The sequence below is a fragment of the Echiichthys vipera genome, assembly GCF_963691815.1.
Source record: "Echiichthys vipera genome assembly, chromosome: 6".
NCBI classification, from domain to species: domain Eukaryota; kingdom Metazoa; phylum Chordata; class Actinopteri; order Perciformes; family Trachinidae; genus Echiichthys; species Echiichthys vipera.
This window is the reverse complement of record NC_139831.1, coordinates 8,029,580-8,052,282: the sequence shown is the minus strand read 5'-3', so window position 1 is coordinate 8,052,282 and position 22,703 is coordinate 8,029,580. Positions and strand designations below refer to the sequence as shown.

The 22,703-nt window shown below is 43.4% G+C and overlaps 2 protein-coding genes across 2 annotated transcripts in view; one reads left to right on the top strand and one right to left on the bottom strand.

Moving 5' to 3' along the window:
• The window catches only part of mrpl11 (mitochondrial ribosomal protein L11), a 51,906-nt gene extending 39,969 nt beyond the window's left edge, over window positions 1–11,937 (top strand). The window contains exons 5-7 of the mRNA XM_083914736.1: window positions 6,455–6,548; window positions 6,899–7,058; window positions 11,714–11,937. Coding sequence (XP_083770862.1) covers window positions 6,455–6,548; window positions 6,899–7,058; window positions 11,714–11,831 — 372 coding nt within the window. The 3' untranslated portion in view covers window positions 11,832–11,937. The remainder of the gene's footprint in view (window positions 1–6,454; window positions 6,549–6,898; window positions 7,059–11,713) is intronic.
• A 6,568-nt stretch (window positions 11,938–18,505) lies between these two features.
• npas4a (neuronal PAS domain protein 4a) lies at window positions 18,506–22,421 on the bottom strand (the record flags this gene model as incomplete). Its single annotated transcript, XM_083914723.1, has 8 exons — window positions 18,506–18,534; window positions 18,668–20,448; window positions 20,560–20,695; window positions 20,864–20,973; window positions 21,096–21,405; window positions 21,499–21,601; window positions 21,702–21,859; window positions 22,247–22,421. The coding sequence occupies 8 exons, from the start codon at window positions 22,419–22,421 to the stop codon at window positions 18,506–18,508; spliced, it is 2,802 nt and encodes a 933-aa protein (XP_083770849.1).
• Window positions 22,422–22,703: the final 282 nt, after the last annotated feature.

Sequence of the window (22,703 nt, the reverse complement as noted above, 5' to 3'; positions counted from 1 at the left end):
CAGAGGAACTTGCAGTCAAGTAGCATTAAGTAAATGCAAGAAACGTGAATTACTCAGAAAAAAAGAGCTGTTACGAGCTCGTAGATTTTATTTTACACAACCACGTACTGTTTGAGTCGTCACGCCTCCGCTCCCTCCCCTCTCTGTGTGTTGTTTCAAATCAGGAGTTTGCGCCCTTTCGGCTGAATGAACGTGTGTTGTAATGAGGTTTGTGAGTGAAGGAGGCGAAGCTTAATCCTTTAAAAGGCGTGAATTGATTTTGACATTCAATATGCAGCAGCTGCTCTGCCATCACACGTGGGGCCTCGCTGCTGCCCGTCATCGCCATCTGCTGGTGTTTTTTAGTGCTGTGCATGTCCTGTTCCCACTGTACTGTATTTATGTTTAGAGGGGACACACTGTGCTCATTTACAGGTTCATCTGTTCATCGTGGGTTTCTTCTAGAACATTTTTACATGCTTTTAATGTTCAAACACATTACTTTTCTCACAGTGTGTCTGAATATACCTGTGTTTACCCTCTGTCTGAAACATTTTAGTGCCCGTATCTTTAAACCCCCCCCATCTGAAAAAGAGCCCAGTTTGCTCTAGGGTTGGGCGATATCTTAAAGTTTTCCAGCAACTGGCATTAAACCATGTATTCATTTAGGTGTGTGCAGCGCCTTCACTAATTAATAAGCAGAATAAACTCAAACACTGTTTAGGAAAGATATATTCCTACAGTTATTTTTTCTTATTAAACATAACAATACAACCGCACACCTTCTGAATTCAGATGCCGGCTTAATCACGCTGTTAACGCATCACAAAACACACTTCATTCAAACTAGACTGAAACAAAATAAAGCTCAAAGAAACTCGTTTTAGTCTTTCCTCTGTTCCAACAATCACCAGCTCTGCTTTGGTCCAAATAAATCCTTAATTCACAAAGGGCGATGCGTAAATATGTCAGCTCTAAATGCTGTTGATGAGCAGCTGTCCACTGTCGCAGACCATTAACTTAACACATCAAAGACTTACAACCACTGATGCACTCTACGATTGCAGATATACGATATGTTCATCTCATCGCCCCACGCTAGTCTGCTCTGATTGGTCAGTATTTCAGGGTCGTCCGTGTTTGCGCCCTTTGCATCTCTGTACTTTCATTGCAGCTGGTGAACGACTGTAACGGCACTATAGCGGCACATTCCACCATATATACGTATATATATATATATATATACACACACACACGACAAAGTGGTGTCCATTTTGCTCCTTTTTCCTTTTTGCAAAGAGGAAAATCATTTTTCTCGTATCATCTAATGTTATACTTCAGTTTGATCAATGCAGTAAAAACCAATTGAATAAATAGACCAATTAAAATAAGTCAACCTCCAAATATATATGGATGGATAGATAGATAGATAGATAGATATATACAGTATTATAGTTGTGACATCACAAACTGAGTACAGAAGTCCCGACGGTTCATTTAAAGGCACAGTTTCTGAAAACAGGCGCTTTTATACTTTGTGTTTATACGGCACCTCCACCTGTTTCATAATAAAAAGAAAGACATGGAAGTCTCACTTTCTTTAATGTGTTCATGCAACATGTTTCATCCTCAGAGCGGATGTTCCTCAGATTTCAAGTTCGTCAGTAGCTTTGGATGCATCTCACAGTGCCTTTCATCGCACTTTAAAGGAGCAGCTGGACATTGTTTGGCAAACAGTTCCTGTACTAAAGCTGCAGTGATGTCCAAGTTTCTTGTCGTCACAGGTTGACAGGCAACAATTTGTGGACAGATTAAGAAAATAACACACATTAATTCACAAGTTTTGGATTAGATTTTGTTTACCTTTGGGCAGAGCCAGGCTAGCTGTTTCCCTCTGTTTCCAGTCTTTATGCTAAACTAAACTTAACTAAACGCCTCCCACCTAACTCTTGACATGAAATTCAAACACCAAAGAGCTATCAACTATTTTTACTGCTCCCACTACTGTTCCCAAACTCTCACTCCCCTTCTCTCTCCGTCTTTGTATTTTTCATTTGTTTCATTTTGCCTGTCAGAAGAAGCTCGGTGCAGTAACTGTTCGTCTTTCGTCTTATAGGAGGAAACACCAGCAACTCGATGGTCCTTTGCGACCGATAGCTTTTCCATAGATGGAGAAAAATTCAGTTCCCTTCGTCGAAAGGTCACAACTGTTAGATAACGCGATGACAAATCACCTGCTGGGTGGTATCTTCTGAGCTCAGCCTACACTTTATTGCCCTGTTATTGTTTTTGTTTTTTCTTTTTATGTATTGATGCGACAGATAACAGATGATCCGAACTAAACCTCCCTCTGATGATGTATTGATTGGATCTGTATGTCAGACTTTGGTAAATAAAGGTCTTCAGCCACAGAAGGAGTCTGAATGAAAAGAAAAGGGTCAAAATAACTCAGTGAGGCTGAAGAGAGTTTTATTTTGGTCCTGAGGGGAGGATGGAAAGGGCGAGCAAACAGAGCTGCAGAGCAGATGTGCAGCAACACACAGTCGAACACCCCGGGGGGTGGATAAAATAATGTAAACAACCTCATGCAAATGGGTTACATCAATGTTTAAGTCATTCTCTATGCGTGGTTATTCGGTTTAGTCCTCTCTAAAGTTGCAGAATAATTAACCGACTGTGCAGAGTTTTGCGGCCTACTCCAGCTTTGCTTTTACGTTTTTATAATTTGACTTTTGGTTCACTCTCAACGGACTCATCAGCACTGTTTCCAGCTGCACTGCTAAAAAAAAAGAAGCTCCAAACAGCAGACAGACACAGTTGGTGACTAGCTTGTGAACATAGTGGAGCATTTAGCAGCAAAGGAGTCAGATATTTACCTCAGGAGCTGGTGGAGACCGAAAACGGAGCTTAAAGGGAGTGAACACTTGACTTAGGTTCATCTGTTACACAGAAATGATCCGTATCTTCTGAAAGAGCAAATAGACAAATGTTTCATTCACCATATCAACTTTATAAGGTGATAATACGCCAGTTTTGTGTTGTGTCAATGAACGCAGGTTTAAATTGTAGTCTCGAACAGTCTCGTAATAAGACAACGTAGCACTCTCTGTCGCCCGTGTCTATAATGAATTACAAACATACTTGCATTGTGTTTCCAGCGACCTCCGTGAATTTGCGTCTTTTTGCATCTTTCCATTGACTTTGTGCGTAATCGTGCTGTGCAATTTGTGCAACACACAGCCACACTTCATAATGCTTTATAATCTGCCTATAGCACTGTTTAATTACAGTTATAAGGACTCCTAAGTATTTGTAATGGTTTTTATATGTATATTTTATAATAACTGAAAAGGTCGAGCATCATTCTTCGTAACTGCTGGTCACTCACTGTCTCAGTTGTTGTTACTTTGGTTCAGCAGGTGTGGTCAGCTCGACAAAAATAAACAAAACTGTCTTCTAAATTAAATAAATAATACTGGGAAACGAATAAATCATATTGAGCTACGATTGAACTTAATAAAGTGAAACCACTGCCTCTTTCACTTGACATTCAGTCTTCAGTCTCCTTTTAAAAGCCTGCAAAAAGCAAAGCAGACTGAAAACAGTTTATATAACATGCTACGTGAACTTTTCAAATTGTATCGTTCATGTCAAAATTTCTGACACCTTTTAGAACAGAAAACCAACAGCCTCCTTTGAACAGCTGTGACACTCACACTTTGTTTTGCAATAGTGTATTATAATTCTAATAGTTGTAATACATTGAAATCTTTTTATAATGCATTTGAATGTGATTGTAAGTAACTCAAGTGTTTGTTTTTTACTTAAAGCAAACAATGACCACTTATAACCAGCTTGTTATAGGCAAGGCAAGTCTATTTACAGCACAATCAAGACATTAAAAACATTGGAAGGAAACACGTATAAAATGATATTTAAATCATATAAAGAATGACGTTTAAATGTATAACGTGACATTCAAATTAGATCATTAAAAGATCAGGAATTTCTGAAAAAGAAGGTCCAGATGTTAATTACAGGTAATAGCAGTATAGGCAGATATAATACATTATGTCAGGAAACTCCTTAGAGAATTTATAATAACAATATAAAAATATTATAACCCCATGGTCCTTGCACCAAAAAAGAGATGTCAAAGAAACTGCTCCCACAGACAAAATGATGAATTACCTTTTTTCTGTTCTCTGGGGGTGGGACAGTAACCAACAATAACCTTGAGTAAATAATTCAGGTTGTTATTGTGTGATTGTTGTTTCCGTTACAGTGAACACGGTGGGTAATTAGGCTCGAGGTAAGAAGGAGGCTCTGCATTAATCTGAGCGAGATGAAAGAAAACGCAGGTACTCCTGATACACGGGGAGATTCAAATGAAAGAGAATGACCCCCCCCCCCCTCTCCAACAAAAAAATAAAACTCCAGGCACTTCTTCATTAAAGCCTCTGAGGAAGAGCAGCAAGCAGCCCGTACGTCTCCGTCTTATCTTTAATCATGTAGCCTCAATTATAAAGACTTCTTCACTTTCTGCAGTTTAACGAAGTCGTGTGCTTTGAAGCCACGGCGTATTGATATTTCGGTTTTGAATTTCAATTAGAAAACAGATTTTAGAGGCACGGGAAAACGTAATGACTCGTCCGGCTCCTGCTCAGTTTTATTAATTTCAGTTATTAAACTGAGATGTAGCATCTTTTATTCAGGGCAGGAGCTACCTTTTGAGAACACCAAGGACACGTTTCCAGTTATTGTTGCTTGGGGAAAATGAGGTTTAATCGCTTTAAGGAGGCGTTTGCATCCCACAGAAACAACACGTGGTGGGATTGGAGGGATTTTTACAGTCAACTTTGAGGTTTTCTTAGTAATGGACGAATCTAGTTTTTAGTTATTATTTCTGGCAGCTTTTAGTAACCGTGACAAGTCTTTCGATGCGGTCTGAACCCTGCCCCAACATCTCACAAGCTGCAACATCTAGGTGTATATTTCTATGTACCGGACCAACGAGCATTTCATGACATTATTTTGTGTTTTTTTTCGAGTAAAGAGTGAGATGTAAGAGTGCCGATCTCCTCCAGGTGTGTGTGCCTCTCCCCTCCCAAAACAGTTTAATCTCACTCAGCTGTCCCTTCTGGTAGAGTCCTGCGTGGGATTGTTCTCTAATCTTAATCCCGCATCCACAAACATGCATACACGCCTGGCCCCGCACAGCCGAGCACCCAGGCTTCTGCCCCTCCGCCCATTGTTTTTGGTAACATTTGTGTTTTGATCTCCTGAATAAAAGCCCGATGTAGAAGCTAACGTCAGTTCAGAGTTGATGGTTACTTTAGAAGCTCTGTCCTGCTCTTAAGTGGATTTAAGTAAGGTTAACAACCCCAGCGAGCATTACATTCACTTAACGCATAAGATGCAATCAAACAGGTTTATGTAAATGGGAAAAAACGGTTTTGTTTTACATTGGTCGTCATTATTCTTATAATACAGGACTAACTAGGTCTACACTGCAATACAAGAACAACTGGTGAGGATGATGACTTTTTGCCTGCAGCTTTAGCATCAGTCCTTGAGCCTGATGTCATGTGACCATCAAGTGCATGATAAAGGCCTTTTACAAGTCAGATGGAAACATTAAATAGTCAGATAGAGTTATATTCATACTCATAGAGCTCGCTAACCTAACCCTAAGTGACTAGCTGCAACAGCAAAAGCTCTCAGGCTGATTAAAGAAATTCACTTAGTTCTTATTATTATTTCTTAAATTTATATAGCGTCTTTCTCAGTGCTCAAGGCGCTTTACAGAGTCCAGGTTCCATTCATTCACACAGACATACATGGTGGTGGTAAACTGCGTAGTAGTCACAGCTGCCCTGGGGCAGATTGACGGAGGCGTAGCTGCTAATCAGTGCCTACGGCCCCTCCGACCACCTCTCCAAACATACAGCAGTCATAAACATTCACACGAGGCTAGATGGGTGAAGTGTCTTGCCCAACGACACAACAACCATGACACAATTAGGCAGGGCTGGGATCGGACCGCCGACCCGCTCTACCAACTGAGCCACAGTCGCCCCAGTTACTAACACTCATACGATTTTGTGGACTAATCCATTAGTTTCACCACAAAGAATCATGCAAAAGCTTTAAAAAAACTTTAAATCTGGTGTTTAACAAAAAAAATGTCATTCAGCATGAAAAAAGTACAAAAAAAAATGACGACTCATCCAAAGAAATCTGGTTGGTCGACTGCTGACTGGTGTCCTTTCCTGTTGTTCCAAAAAAAATGACTATGCAACTTACTAAGGGGGGGGGGGGGGGGCTGCTTATCAATCATCTGTCGCTTGTTTGACTGAATGAATGTACTGTAAAAACATTTTTTTTAAAACATTTTGCAGGCTTCTAAATTCTGCCTACAGTCCGTTTCTGTCCCACGTCTGATGTTTTTGTTGTGGTTCTTCTGTCCCCTCAGCCTGACCGAACCTACGACCTGAAGATCGGGAAGCCCACAGTGTCTTACTTCCTCAAACAAGCGGCGGGCATCGAAAAAGGGGCCGGCAAGACAGGTGAGAAGTGCCGCTGATCCGTCTGCTCTCACTCCAATCTTCCCCCGCTGATCCCATCCTGTAACGGACACACGTCTCTCCCTGGGCTCGGTTCTTTAGCTTTGCTGTGATTGATGTTCTATTCATGACATGCGAAGGTACTGCAGCAGAGGAAGGAAGTGGCAAAGGTAGTGTGTTGAGAGAAAAAAGGGAATTATGGATTTTCACCTTTTATGCTCCAGCCTCGTTTCAGCTGTTGAGCCCAAGCCCTTCACCGTCCCCAACACACACACACACACACCGCTTTTTTCCTCTTTTGTGTTTAATGTCTTCTTTATTTGCACTCTGAAGTCTCTTTTGTGTGTGTGAAGGCCACGAGACAGCAGGCATGGTGTCGGTGAGGGCGGTGTACGAGATCGCCAAGGTGAAGGCCGAGGACGACTGCTTCAAAGTAAAAAACGCCTCCCTCGAGCACGTGGTCAAAAGAATCATCGGCTCGGCTCGTTCGCTGGGTATCAAGATTGTCAACGAGTAAGTTCTGATTCTGTGCTCGACGCACTTTTCCTAATGTCACTGCGCTGAACCCTGAGATATAAACCTGACCTGTGTGTGCGCAAACAGTGCTGTGAGAAACTGGTTCTGACCTTGTGGATCAAGTTCTTTAACCGAATAAAGACGCACAGAAACATCAGGCTTCACACACACTCCTGCAGATTTACAAAGAAGCAGCAGGTGGTGGTGTCTGCAGATGCTGCTATGCCTCCTATCGCCCACTAGAGGTCAGAGACGATATCAGTCAAAGGACCGCAGTGGCCACACTTAGACGAACGCCGTACGGTAGCTTGAGTTTTTCTGTGATCGAATAAAATTCAATAAAAAAACACAAAACTGTACTAAAGTCAAAGGGCTCAGTCAGAGGTTGTCGTCACATTTATCTTTTTATGCTCCGGATCTCATCCTCAGTCCTTTATGTGGGCCAGCGCTCAGACCCGAGACCCTTTGCTATAAACAGGACCCTTCCTCTTTACGAGTGCACAAGTAAAGAAGCTCTAGTCCTTTAATATTGAGCATCGTTCCATTTTTTATACCTTCTCGCCAGCGGCAGCCGTTGCCGGAGGCGTTCTGTTTTCAGGTTGTCTGTACACACGTCTGTCCGTCCCATTCTTGTGATAAAATATCTCAGGAACACCTCGAGGGATTTTCTTCAAATGTGGCACAAATTTATTCATGAGATTTTGGAGGTCAAAGGTCACTGGACCTCACAAAAAGCATTTTTTAACACAGTTCACACAAAAATTATAGAAAAAAACAAGAATGACGTGATGACATCTTTTTTTTAATACTTTTTCATGATATCTTGTCACACATTACCCATTTTATATAAACTATGTAAAGATGACAACGTTTTTTATACATAAATAATGCTGGTAGGTGATACACCCAGTGATTGCCTTTGTCATAACGACAGTTGTTGTAAGTTAAAAATAGTTAATACCAATATTTACCGTTTAGGTTATTACAGTATTTTGAAATAGTACGTTTATTCATTTATCTTCAACTGCTTGTCCCTATCAGGGGGGGCTGGAGCCGATCCCAGCTGACATTGGGTGTGAGGTGGGGTACAACCTGGACAGGACGCCAGTCTATCACAGGGCACATAGAGACAAACAGAGACAACCATTTACGCCTCCGGGACAATTTAGAGTCATCAGTTAACACGTGCATCTCTTTGGACTGTGGGAGGAAACTGGAGAACTCGGAGAAAACCCGAGGGGAGAACATGCAAACTCCAAACAGGAAGTGCAGGGATTCGAACCAGGAGCCCTCTAGCTGTGAGGCTAGCCACCACCCACCGTGCCGCCCTGGTCCGTACATACAGCGTCTAATTCATACAAAAACATCTTGAAAATTCTGGCTACTAATATTCATAAAGCTATACGTTTTTTCCACCTAAGTTTATTCAGCATGACAGAGCATACAAAAACGCAGACCAACGAAAACGTGATGACCTCTTACATCCGAAAGGTCAACTTCACTGTGACATCATAAGGTTTCATAACTCGGGGACAGAAGGGGAGACATTAGGTCGGATTAATTGGTGACAGTAATCTGGAAACCGTGCTGATTTTCAGTTCTTCTGTGCCGTCGGGTTGAAGATGTCTGTGAAACATCGACGTTCTGCCAAAAAAGAGCGTGGATTACATTAAATCCCTTTAAAGTATTCACTTGGTACATTATGTGTGTCTGGACAGTTTGGATGTAAACTGCAGCTTGACTTTTTGGATGAGGCAAACAACAGCAAGGCAGCCCCACAGTGCACATCTGGGCTACAGTAAGAAAAGAAATGTAGATGTTTGAGGGCAGAAGCCTTCTGGTCGTCCAATAATGTAATAAAGCCTTAACTTTAAGATGGGATGAGTGTTTAGGGTTAAAAAATATATATTATTGGATGCAAAGTACGAGGTAGCCTTCATCTATGTGTCTGTGCATAAGAATATTATTGGACAGCTAATTATAATTATTATCTATTAATCTTTGTTGTTCAATGAAGTACTTTACCTTGCTAATAGGCCTCCAACTAGAGATTATTCTTATTGATTTATCTGCCAGTTATTTTCTCAATTGATCGTTTTGTCCCTAAAATGTCTGAAAATAGGGGAAAATGCCCTGCTTACTGTACTTTCCCAGAGCCTAAGGTGATTTCTTCAAATGTTGTTTCATCCAAAAGTCCAAAGTTATTCAGTTTAGTATCACGCGAGACAAAGAAAGCATTAAATTCTCACACTTACGAAGCATAAAACCGCAGTTGCAGCCTTGCACACTAACACTTCATCATTATCATAATAAAGTGTCTGCTTTACTTGTGCTGTGTTACCAGCGTACCTTATATGAACAGGCATTATTCACTTTATATTTAGGTTTTCTTTATGTGTCCTCGTTTAGTTCTGGAGATTTATTTGATTTGGCTGCTGTAAGGATGTGATTTGCTCCTCGCCTTAATAAGATACTCTAAATATTCATCTGTCCGTAGTGGAGTGGGTCCTTTTTGGTGCAGTTGTAATAAATTACATTATACTGTGATTTAGAGCGCACTAATTGTTTTCTTGCAGCCCCACTCTCCTCGTGCAAAAATGACATGAATAATAATACGGGCACCGATAAAAGCAGTCCAGAACAGCAACGCTCGAAATTACACAAGTCACAAAAATTGTTGTTTTTGAATCAAAATCTCTCTCATCCAGCCGGATCTTGTGGTTTAAGACGCATAACTACGCAATAATAACAGCCAGGGACCTGCGTTACCTCTCTCCGGTGTTCCCCGTCTTTAGCTTAAACTGTGAACTTTGAAATAAAGGGACAATGCCAAGAAAACCCTTTTTTTTAAAATGAAAATATGGCACTGCAGCCCTGATTCGCGTGCACTCAATCTGAGCAGGTTTCGAGCGTCTGGTGTGTTCACACTGGTAAAATTACGAAATAAAAATATACTCAAAAGTATCCTCACTAAAAACCCTGGATTCTTGAGCCCACAATGCACTGAGCAAAGGCAATTGAGGAGCTTCCAAACATGAAAAAAAGTTGAAGATGGTGTTAAAACAGCTTTAATGGAAATAATCACGACTGTCGGTGAATTATTTTGGCGCCTTTGCGTCACAGTTTAATTGACGTGTATAGGGGCACATTTCATAATGCCCTGCTACAATAAAACTTAAGTATGTTGCTTTTTATACAGCAAAAAGAATAAACTGAGACACAGTATATAGTTCAGGTACATGTCCACAGGGACGGTTATTTCCATTCTTTAAGCCGCCTTGTGAGGCATTGTGGTAGTGCCATGGCGAGTTTCAAGAGACGTCGAGTTTCCCGCTCCTCATTTGCATAAAGTTGAGGTGAAGTTACTTTATGCAAACCAAGGGAGACTCACCACCTGTAGACACTCACTAAAATCTTTTTACGTGACTTTTGCTGATCTTAAATGAAGATTCAGCAACTGCAGGACTAATTTAGCGCCTGGAATATTTCCAGAAACACATTCAGGTGAACGTGAAAAAGCCTGAAGGCATTTGTCCAATCACCGTGGTCGTGGGTGTAGCCTTTTTTTGTTGGTTTGTCACTGGTCAGTGCAGAGAAATTGATGAATGCTAGTGGCAGCCCATCATGCGTCCAATGCAGAGAAGCGGAACAACCCCTCACGTCTTAAAAACGCCGCTGTGCACACGTGTCATTAGTTTATACCAGTGGTGGGCACTTCCTGTACCGGAGGGCCACTGTCCTGCATGTTTTAGGTCTCTCTCTGCTCCAACACACCTGAATCTAATGCTGTGCTCGTTATCAAGCAGCTGAAGCTTGTCACAGTTTGATCATTGTTAGACTCAGGTGTGATAGAGTAGGGAAAAACCTAAAACATGCAGGACAGTGGCTCTCCAGGACCGGAATCGCCCACCCCTGGTTTATACTGTATACAGTCAGTGTGCAGTGTGGCTTTAGGCCTGAGTTTGAATGCAATGAGCTTCCCAAATCTTGCATTTGTATCAGTGAACTCCCTCCACTCCTCCACCAACTTAACTTGCGTACCTGTGGCAACATCCACCTCTTTACTTTCCGATATTCATCATTTATTACGTGCACAGCATGAACTGCTTTAGTTTGATATTCTTGCACAATCGCACTCCCTCCATCTGCCACTTCTATTTCTTCTTCACTTAATAATATTGTGCATTTCCCAGAATCCTTTTCTCCCCCTTTACTCAAAGCTCAAATTGTCTCAAAGCTGTGGCGCATTATGATTTATTGAGATCCTGTCAGTGGAGAACTTGGTATCTCTTCCTTTTTCACAATGGATTTCTCCCCGGATGGTTGTTGAACATTCGCTGCACTCTGAGTCCAGAGAGAAGACCATTGCTCTTCGCCTCTGGGGGACAGAAGATATGTTTCAAGTTAATGTTGCAGGTAGCCGAAGGGTTTTCAGCTGTAACGAGTAGAATTTTCTGCTATTAAATATTAAGTCTCCACTCTCATTCACATATGTCCAGTTTTATTCCAATGAAATCAGCAAAAAACTGCAAAATGATGCAGGAATACCAACATTTTGTCTTTGTGTGTTTTCAGTAAGTAAGTTTGAGGTAACTGAATATGATTTATCCTTCTCTCTCTCTCTCTTCCTCCCTCTCCCTCCTCCTCTCCAGTCTCTCAGCTGATGAGTACAAACTCTTCTTGGAGCAGAGAGCGGAGAAGTTGAAAGCCGATGCAGAAGCAGCCGCCGCAGCTGCTGCAGCCGAGGCGGCGGCGGGCAAAAAGAAATGAAGACCTGCAACACTTTTTAATATTGACTCCCTCCCTTCATTCCTATTTGTATTGACACTGATAATGTTGTGTGTGTGTCAGTTAATAAACATTTAGTTGTCATGTGTCCTTTTTCCTGTGTCTGAGATTCTGATTCTTTAGAGCGACTTTTAAAAGATTTAACATCAGCTACATTTTAGCAACAAAGGCATCTGCTCACATTTGGAAAAAATATTTATGACCCTGAGCGTTTCATTTCCTCTGAGCCGAGCTAATGAAAGTGTAATTGCGCTGCCGTGGAAGGATTTGTATGTTCATTCTCTTTGAAGTTATTATCTATTATTAACACTTCTCGATGCCATTTGGCTTCTTGTCAGAGTGTGCAGATGGGTTCCTTTACGTGTCGCACACCTCATCAGTCAGTGGCCGTATTCACAAAACATTTTATCGTAGCACTAAAAGTTCTTAGTTCAGACTAAGTTAAAACTTAATCACAAAGACCAACTTTCCCAGGAGTTGGAGGGCTCCTGAGATAAGACTGGAGGGCAGGGTTGACCTTGTTGCTATGGGTGACATCATGTTCATACCTTCTGTGTCCACAGTGATTGGATGAGAGGGAATGAGTCCCTAAGGGTAAATTTATGATAGAAACACTTAAATGGGGAAGCGAATGGACTGCGGCACTATGTGTGGTCTGGATAAGACGTTTATCGTCTGGAGCGAAATCCTCCTGAGAGACGCCAAGATCGTCTCCGTTGCACAGCTGCACTTAGTCCGTGGGTGTATCAACTTTAACCTGTGGTGATATTGAGTGGTTTTTATTCGTTGGTGATCTAATGGCATCCCTGACCACCTCTACCACGTTCATAATGCCGTCTCCATTAAGGCCATACCTTTTTTAAAAGCTCACCATCATTTAATCTCTCCAAAATGTTGACTGCAGCAGCCACGTTAGGTTGTTCCTGAGTAACTTAGGCGTCCTCCAGAGGGCGTTTTTTAGATTTAGGTGCCACTTTAAGCACTAAATTACATTGTGAATTACACTTATCTTTAAAAAAGTCCTAAAATTAGTTGTGAAACGCCCCTTATTTTTAAGAGTTACTTCTTAATCTGCAAATTAAGACCTACTCTTAGCCTTAAAGTGTAATTCCGGCATAAAATCCCATGGTATTTTTCTGCACTTTCATCAAAGAAGGCATCGAGACATTTCTTTATGTATGAACTATTAATGGAGAAATACCTGAAAGTCACTAGCATCTGGACGTGGCTAGCACTGATTAGCTCGGGGCAGCACAGTGAAGGCATTAAAGCGTGTTTTTTTAACCACTAATTCTGCTCAAAATAACAGCAAACCTCTGCAGTAGCATGATAAGAGTCCCTACACATAAAACGAAGCACCAACAACGTAGTTGGTGAACCCAGAGTTTATTAAAAGTGTTTTAAAGACTTACCAACTGGCCCCTGTACCAGCTCCTCTCATAGTAAAGTCCATTCAAGTGGATTTTAAATCTAATCCAAAAGGAAGGAGCCCATTGGTGCTTTATTAAGGAATCTCCTCTTCCAGTTTATTTTGGGGACATGGAAAAAAGTGTCCTCCACGGTGCGGTTGATGAGGAATGGGGAAAAGTAGTTGATAAACAAAAAAAAAAGTTGATGACTTATTTGATGTATATAAATGCTGAAAAAGACCATAGGATGATTTTGCACTGGAATTACACTTTAAGACGTTTTGTGAATACAGAGGTGTCCAGTCCTGCTCCTGGAGGGGCCACTCTCCTGCATGTTTTTAGGTATTAGTTTATTTAAAGGGGACAGTGCAGTTTCATAAAACACATGATGACACATGGTTAAAAAAGCCAGAATTAGCCAGAAGGCTCGTTTTCATCTGTAGTCGCCTGACCATGATGTGAAAAGGCCATAAAAATTACAAATTAAGAAATAAAATAAAAAAAACACACAATACATGTACAATATAATTACAAATACATATGCAAACACTTACTATACAACTAAGAAAAAATACAACATCACAACATAACATTTTATCATAACATTAAAAAACATCACAACAGGCTTATCTTTGAGTGTTGGCAGCTGTAAGTGTTGATAAGCCACATTTTAGATATTTTAGTTTTAGATATCTGCTCTAACACCTGATTCTGATGGTCTGCTCTTTATCGAGCAGCTGAAGCTTGTAAGGGTCTGATAATCATTGGATTCGATTATTATGACAATGTGATGTCTTTAAATGTCTTGTTTCAGTCCAAAACACAAAGATATTCACTTGAAAATGATTCAAAACAGAGAAAAGCAGGAATTCACCATCTTTGAAAGGCTAAAAACAGCATTTTCTGCCATTTTTGCATGAAAATTTTAACGATTCATTATCAAAACAGTCTGAAGATTAGTAGTTTATTCAAAGTGTAAGTTGTTGCTGTGATTGATGCTCTCTCTGTGCTGGCTGTGGATAAATCCCTTGTTAAAGTGATGTCAGTGCCACAATCGTCATTCTGTGCAAACCTCTAAAGTTCAGCTGCATCTGTGAATCTTCCAGCGTTAAAGTTTGGGTCGGCTGTGGTTCAGGAGGTAGACGACAAGATCTATTAATCACAAGGTGGTTTCAGGCTCCTCTCGTCCTGTCCGAGTGTCCTTGGGATGCTCCAGTCTGCTTCATGGTCAAAGGTATGTGAGTGTGCATTTGTATAAAAGTTTTAAGTTAAAGCACCCCGCGCCTTTGTGTTGCTGTTCCTCCTCCACAGTTGTGAGGGAACGTCTTTAAGGACCGGAGCAACCGTTTCATCACAGTGTTCATGTGAGTATCCTTTAAAATCAGACTCTCAGAAACATGAACCTTCAATATTCTAATGATGTGTGGTGGACGGTGTATGGGATTGTCCTCCAGCTGTAAGATTGGTGGTTCGATCCCCACCTCCCCCGGTCTACATGTTGAAGTGTCCTTTGGCAAGACACTGAACCCCAGGTTGCTCCCTGGATGTGTAAATGTGGTGATTAAATGATTAAATTAGATGGCATGTAGTTTTCCACTGCCATCAGTGTGAATGTGACAAACACTGTGAAAGCGCCTTGAGTAGTCAGAAGATTAGAAAGGCGCTGTATAAGTACGAGTCCATTTACTCCTGTTTTTTTTGTTTTCTAATAACATTAATGTTTATCTACTCAAAATGTGTAATGGTCATTCTCATCCTCTCATACAGCAGATACAGCTATAGATCTTATAGCAAATACATTGAAAGTAGCCACGTACCCTCAATGCTAATAGCAGGAGATCACTTTGCACTTTAGTGACTTACCCCAAACTATCGTAAATTAAAGAGACGTAATGCATATTAAGAAATAATAGGTAACATTATTAGGTTTACTTCCCAGTTACACTTACAATGTGACCAAAAATATAGAAAACAGGGTGAAAGTTTTGGTCTTCTCAGGAGGAGACTCAAATGATGCTACTGATGCTACTTCCAGGACTGAACCTGGGGACTCAAATGTGTATTTAACTAACATATTGTGAATTCTGGATGATAAAAAATATATTTTTATGTCTAAATTGGAAATAGTCACGCTATAATACAAAAAAAAACAAGATTTCTAAAGGCTTCTAAACACATTTCATGGTGAAGTGTTTCAGTCTTCTAGGTAATTTCTATTAAGGTTTGACATAATATATCTTCAGATTGCAATTAGGACGAAGTGGAGGACTCTTTGCTTTATAATATAATATAATATATTATAGGCTTACTTTTCATGCATATTAATGCATGTAATGTCCTCGGGACGGAAGGACCCATTTATTACACCTGCAATATGATTTGGTCCAGAGAACATGAAGTATACCCTGTCTTCTTTATAACCTTTTCCTAAGGTGGCCTCTCACACACACACACACACACACACACGCACGCACGCACGCACGCACGCACGCACGCACGCACGCACACACACACACACACACACACACACACACACACACAGAGAGAGAGCTCCTCTCTAGTGCAGTACTTATCTTAGCCAGAAGATGGCAGCAGTCGGCTGAGCAGAACTTCCTCCACTGCTCCTCTTCACTATGTCACACACACTTCACTCCATCACACACACACACACACACACACACACACACACACACACACACACACACACACACACACACACACACACACACACACACACACACACACACACACACACAGTGCAGCAGCAGCAGCAGCAGCAGATGGAACAAATTGTCCGTTTGCAGAAAACAACTTAATGTCTAGAGCTATGCCTCCTTACATTAACAATATATTCTGTATTATTAGCTGGCAGAAAAAGATCCATCTATCTTTTATGTCTCATGATGAACAGACACAGTTTATATACTGTATATATACATATGAATGTATGTTTTTGTGGTTTTGATTATGTTCACATCACCATCGTGTGGCGACAGAGCATCAGTTTGTCCCACATCCCTCTTTACTGTACCTCTAATTTTAGCCTCCTCTCTCCCTCTTTGTCTCCCCTCTCTCTCTCCAGCCCTCCCCGCTCTGATCCTTCTGAATGGAGGCTGAGAATAGACGGGAGGCCGTTTCAGTCAGAGCTCTTGAGCAGGAATGCCTATATATGGAGTCTTACACCACAGCGAGCGATGATAGAGACGCAGGTACATCGAGTGAATGTGGGCTACTGTGATTTGTAAAGGGGGGGGGTGTCATATGCCTACTATTATGTGTGTATGTGCGTATCATCATAAGTGGGAGGCTGAATGTGTGCACACGCTCACACACAAAACCCTCGATGCCAAGGGTGTGCGTCAGTCTGAGTCAGATAGTGTCTCATTCTGTCTCGTCATGTGTGTGCGTCAGTGCTGTTGCTGAGCGAAACTCGCTCCAGGGGAAGAAATGGAGGAGAGGGTACGGGAGGGAGGGAAGAGAGGCAGGGATGGTGGGATGATGACGCTGATGAGGCTGAGGGAGGAACAAGGGGCTTCACTGTGACGACACGAATGCATCAGCCGCATTAAGTGCACTTTTAATATAAATGCATTTGTATGACAATCAAATACACTTATAAGCAACACAATAGAACACTGGTCCACAATGTCCATTCTGCAGTAAGTAAGATGCTGAGAATATATTCCATCTTATGCAATAAAAATCTCTTTCTCATATATATACACAGACCAATAGCTGTTTCATACAAATGTACAAATGTGCACAACCTTTCTGAAAAGAACATATGCCTATATCCACAGACATAATGCATATGCAATAACATTTTTTCCAAATATCACACATACAATATAGTCATTTTACACGTATAGTAACTTAGCCTTTAATAGCTAGAACGTAGGAATCAATCCTTTACTTGACCGTAGACAACTCTACGTGAGCGTGTCGACACCATGGGAATAGTACCATTCTCAACCCGTGTCGCTTAGTAACTGAATAGAAATAGCACCCCATCCCTATTTTCATTTTTTAAAACAAAACTTTTTGTATTCTAACCCCTCTCAAAAAAGAAGAATCGCTCATTCACATAGTCAATTGTGCCTCGCTACACCGCGCTCCAGTGGAGCGACGATGCAAATGTCCATGTTGAATGGACGTGATATAGAGTTCAGAGTTCAGCAGGTCAGGGCCGTTTCAGGCACGCAGCAGCCGCTATAAGCTGCCAGCATTGCAAATATTGATGCTGCAACAATATCCAGCCGGCTGCCCTCAGGCCAGCAGGGACCTGAAGAGCCCACATTCAGAGTCTAATGTACAGTACGACGTAGCAGTGGATTTGTGGCATGATCAGAGCTCCGGGGAACTTCCAGACCATTTCTTGCTTGGTGTTACATCTCGTAAAGCAATGGACGCCTTCAACATCCTTGAGATCTTCACATGCCAGGATGTTTTCTTTTTTTTGATTGCACATCACATTGATACATAAGATTTTAGAGAGATGGAGAGATAAATATGAAATGTTAAAGGTTTTGAAGCCGCAAACTCAAAGCTCAAAGTATCTCTGGTTTCAAGTTGATCACTGTTTGTGAGTTTTGAAGTTGCCTTTAAGGCTGCGAGGAAGAGTGCTATCAAATCAGAGCTGTTACTGGCTCTGAGGATCGGATAGAAGAGTCCTTAACAAGAACTTATTTTGTTGTACTGATCGTGGTCATCCTAAGGATGTAAAAAAAATTGTAAACATTTGACTTCCAATACGTTTGAGGTTTGGGTTTGCGTTGCTGCATGTCAGGCAAAAAGTGCTATAGTTCATCTCTCTTTTCAAATAGCAAGAAATGTTCCTTTTTTTTTGTTCACAACAGATTTTTCACTACGAGTGAATACAAATGCGCATCTGGAAGTTAAACAGCGCTTACAAGTACAGAGAGGTTTCTCTGTCTGATCATATCTGAAGCTCGTGTTACAGAGAAGCTGAAAGGCACCACATGGACTCAAAACCCAGTCAGTTATGGGCCCATGTGGTTGAACCATCGTGTAAATGTTGCACCAGTTTTGTAGTAGTATACAGATTAATGACTGAACAAAAATATTAAGCCAATCTTTGTTCTTAGGAGACATGTAGGAGTTAAAGTCCTTAAGTTGTATATACATTATGTATATTTATACACTTAATAATTTTTTACTTTTCAGTAAAAGGGGCTCCACAAAATATGACAATATGCCATACTTAATGAAGTAAGTCACAGACTTATTTTAGAACGGAGGAACACTTCCACTCCCATCTGAAAGACAAAAAAAGGGAAAAGAGAGAAAGAGGACGTCAGTGGTGTATTTTCAGAAATGGCTTTTCATCTCATTTAACAAGGAAGATTTTATTTTATTTTTTTAAAGGAGCGAAAAGAGACAGATTCTCACCTTTGTGGAAGCACTGTGGCGATGGATGACATTGGAGTTGATACAACTCAGGTTGTTGCCCTAAGCCAGGGGCGATCGAGGCACCTGCCCCAAACATGGGTTCCATGACGGCCAGTTCCTCCAGGAGGGACTGATTGCAAGACACAGCGGGCGTGGGCGAGGCGATGGGCGTGGAGGTGACGGGGCTTGGGGAGGCAGTGAGAATGAGGGGAGGGGAAGCTGGGATGGAGGAGCAGGAGGACACAGGAGATGACACCACCTCAATCTCCATTGCCTCCTCCGCTAGCCCCTCCCCTTCTCCCATTGCCCCGGACTCAGCAGCCACAATCGCCCCGCACCCAGCCGTGGAGTTACATTGCGCCGATTGGACGCTACAGAAGTGGCCCACTCCCTCAAACTGGGAGGGTTGGTGCCAGCACACTGGGGTTTGAGGACAGATTGGGCTGGAGGGATTGGGCGTAGAGGAGGAGGGGGAGGAGGGGGAGGAGAGAACGGGGGACTGAGGAGGAATGAAGTTGTCTTGGAGGAGGGTTTCTAGGATGTTCTCTTCAAACAGAGAGTCATCGTCGTCGAGGAACATGGGAATGTCCAGACCCCTCCATGCTTTGATGGGATAAAACTCCCTAAGCATGTGGACTGAATCAACATCAGCAGTTTCCATGGTGGGAGACAGGAAGGGGGAGGGAGGGGAGGATGAGGGGGACATGGACGGGGGAGAGAGTTTGGACAGGAGGGGATCCAGGTAGAATCCCTCTGCCAGTGAGCTAATGTGCTGAGCTAAGAGGGAGATCTCTGCCCTCTCCTTCTCCCTCTCTCTCTCCAGGGAGAAAAAGGAGAGACAGGGCTGTTTGCCGGGTGACGCCTCAGGGGTGAGGAGGCCGTCGGGGGGACACTGGAGGGGCCCCATTGGAACATCTACGTACAGTGGACCCCGAACCTCGGGCAGAGTCATCACTGTGCAGTCGCCGTCTCCGGGGCTGTCGGGTGTTGGGGGCAGCTTCTCATAGAGGGCGCCGCTGCCGTGCTCGACGGAGAACAGGAAGTCAGTGGATAGAGAGGGCAGCGTGAGGGGAAGCTTAGTGGACAGGGTTGTGGGGGGAGAGGGGCTGGAGGCGGTCGGCGGTGGGGCTGAGGAGGAAGCTGAAGGGGCCACTGAGGTGGTGGCGGTGGCCGTTGTAGCAGAGGGCGGAGGAGTGGTAGTGCCAGCGGGGTCGAAGCTGAAGAGGGGTTCACCGAATGGAAAGCTAGCCCCAGCCACATGGGGAGTGTAGGGTGGTGTGCACACAAACTCCTTCTGCTGAGTCTGTGAGGCGGGAACAGGGGGGAGAGGCAGGGGGAGAGCTGGCAGTGGAGGGTTGAGCTGGAATGACGGCGGCAGGAGAATGTTCTGGGTTAAAAAGTCTAAGTCTGCTACTGTTTCAACAGTGACCGGAGTGGGGGAGGAGGCAGCCGAGGGGCTCTCAATGGGATGCTGCTGGAAGAAGCTTTCTTCCTCCAGGGAGGAGATACTGGAGCGGGGGTCGCCCTCCACATGCATGGGCTCAGTAGCAGAGCTCCCTGGTTCATCAGAGGAGCCCACGCTGCAGCCGGCGGTGCTGAAGTCAAAGGACTGGGCTGACAGGCCGCTGCTGCCTGGGGTGAACACCTGGTCTGGGCTGGACAGGGTGTCTGGAGACTGGAGGCTCAGACCCTCCTGCTGAGAGCTACCACCGCTCAGAACCAGGGTCAGCTGGTGCTGCTCTGAGCTGAGTTGCTGACGCACGGACCAGGCCTCAGACTCACTGAGAGAGAAGAAGAAACAGGGAGTTAGGGTGGTGTTTTTGTCTGTTTTCATCCCTGTTTTGTCTCCAAATCAATAAAAGGTGTGTGGTTTGAAAAAAGGCAGTAAATACCTGATTATGTAGTTGTTGCTGATGATGGGGATTTCTCCGGGCTGCAGCTGAAGCACCATGTAGAGCCAAACCCACGACTGGTCCTGAGCTTGCACACGCACCACCATTTCAGCTCTGCCCTCTCCTCCTTCTCTCACTGTTGAACAACAGTCACAGCACAAGTTGGCATCAGTTTGTAATCCTATTAATCATCACAATGTTTTTTTTGCACTGCGTGGATGTGCCATTGGGCATGATGTGTGTGTAACTGTGTGGGCATGGATGGTTGTAAGTGGTAGGTTTGCGTTGAAGAGTATACACTTACATAGGCTGCGGTGCTGAGCGGAGGCATGTGACAGATCCTGTGGGTGGAGGAGGCTGTACCAGGAGCAGGAGCATAAAGCTGTCACATCAAAGCCCAGATAGGCGCTCACACTGTGGGAGAGAGAGTGGGTGGTGATATGTTAGGAGCATAATTATTTACACATAAACAGATTAATACACCAGTAAATATTACAGCAACAGGTGGTGAGGAGCTGATGTGTGTGTGAGCTCACCTGTCCTGGGCAGTCTGCAGCCTCAGGTCTCGGCCGTGCTGAGAGTGGAAACAGGGCAGGAACAAGTTGGTGTCAGAGAGGGGAGGGGCGGAGGTTGACTCCCTCTCTGCCCCTGGGCCGGAGCGGGTCAGCTGGATCTCCAGAGGGGAGCAGAAACACACCCAAACAGGGTTAGATGTCCAGTAAGACCCGGTGGCAGAAGAGGCAGCGGGGGGAGAGAGGCAGCGAGCCCGGATCAGAACCAGCTTGTTCCCAGCACTCTGCCTCCGCACGGACTTGGAGGTGTTGAAACGGCAGCGGAAGAGACGGTCTGTGGAGGAGATGATGAGAGGATTGTTTAAACAAATCACATTCACAATCATTCCGCATTAGGTGGAGAGTAAACCCTTAATATTTGTCTTACCCATCTCAAGTGACGTGGTGGCCGACAGGTTGCTCCTCATGGTGAAGTGGTCTGAGGCGTCGATGATATCATACACGCTGTCCCCCTGCGCCACAAGATCCACCTGAAAAAAACACAAAAAAAACGTTATTTATGAAGCAAATAAAGTAGATTTCGAATATGAAACACTAAACCACCTTAAATGAATCCGTGTGTAGACTCACCATGGAGTGCCCGAGGTGCTCGGAGACGCTGTCTGACAGGTACACGAGCTTCCCTTCCCCGGTCAGCACCATCAGAAACCCCGGCAGCGCCTGCATCAACTCCGACAGCTCGTGGAAAGACAGAAACCTGGCGCTCTCCTCGGCAGCAGTTACCGCTTCTAGGGAGGAAGAGAAAGATGGGTGGAAAGGGGGAGAAAAAGGAAAAGAAATGCGTTAATGAGCGCAACATATCTGATCTCTGCAGTGTGTTTCAGCACCACGGACAGCGACGCGTCTGTATCTGTGCCGCTGGAGCGTTTCAGCACCACGGACAGCGACACATTGCTCTTTAAAAACGCATCAATGTCGATATTTATCTTTAAATAGTGACCCGCGGCTCTACAGTTTGCCCGAAAACGAGATTTGAATCAAAGAAATCGCCTGCGGTGCCACTGAAAACACTTGTTGATTCACGCCGCTGTGAGAGATTGCCCATGCAGCACATGAGATTCATCAACAGGTCTTTTTTTAAAAAAAAAACATATTCAGAGTAAATTCATTCTTACCTTGAGTGAAGAAGACGGATTTCCTGGTGTACATGCAGGCGAGTGACATGATGTGCAGGTACGAGAGCCGCGCTTTATCTGCCTCCGATATGGGCAACAAGTCCTTCAGGTTCCGGATCTCGGCGTTGATCTGGTCCCGTCGAGCCTTGGAGGCTCCTTTGGTTGAGCGGTACATTGTGGCCGGTGTGTTGCGGTTGAACTATCGAGATTCCTCCAGATGTGAGTTGGAGAGTTGAGAGTTGTCTTTAACGCCGTGCCTCGACTGGAGCCGCGTCTGTCTCCGAGGTGTGTTAAGAGACAGGTTGTAAAAGTGGAAAAGCTCTGAGCTGTGTTATTGGACTTTCATCTCAGCTTTTTTGTTGTTGTTGTTGTTTGATCCAGAGAAAGGTTTTTTAATAAAAACCTTCTCCTGTCCTGTCTCCGTCTGCTTTAGCTCCACCACAGCGTCCAGCTCGGA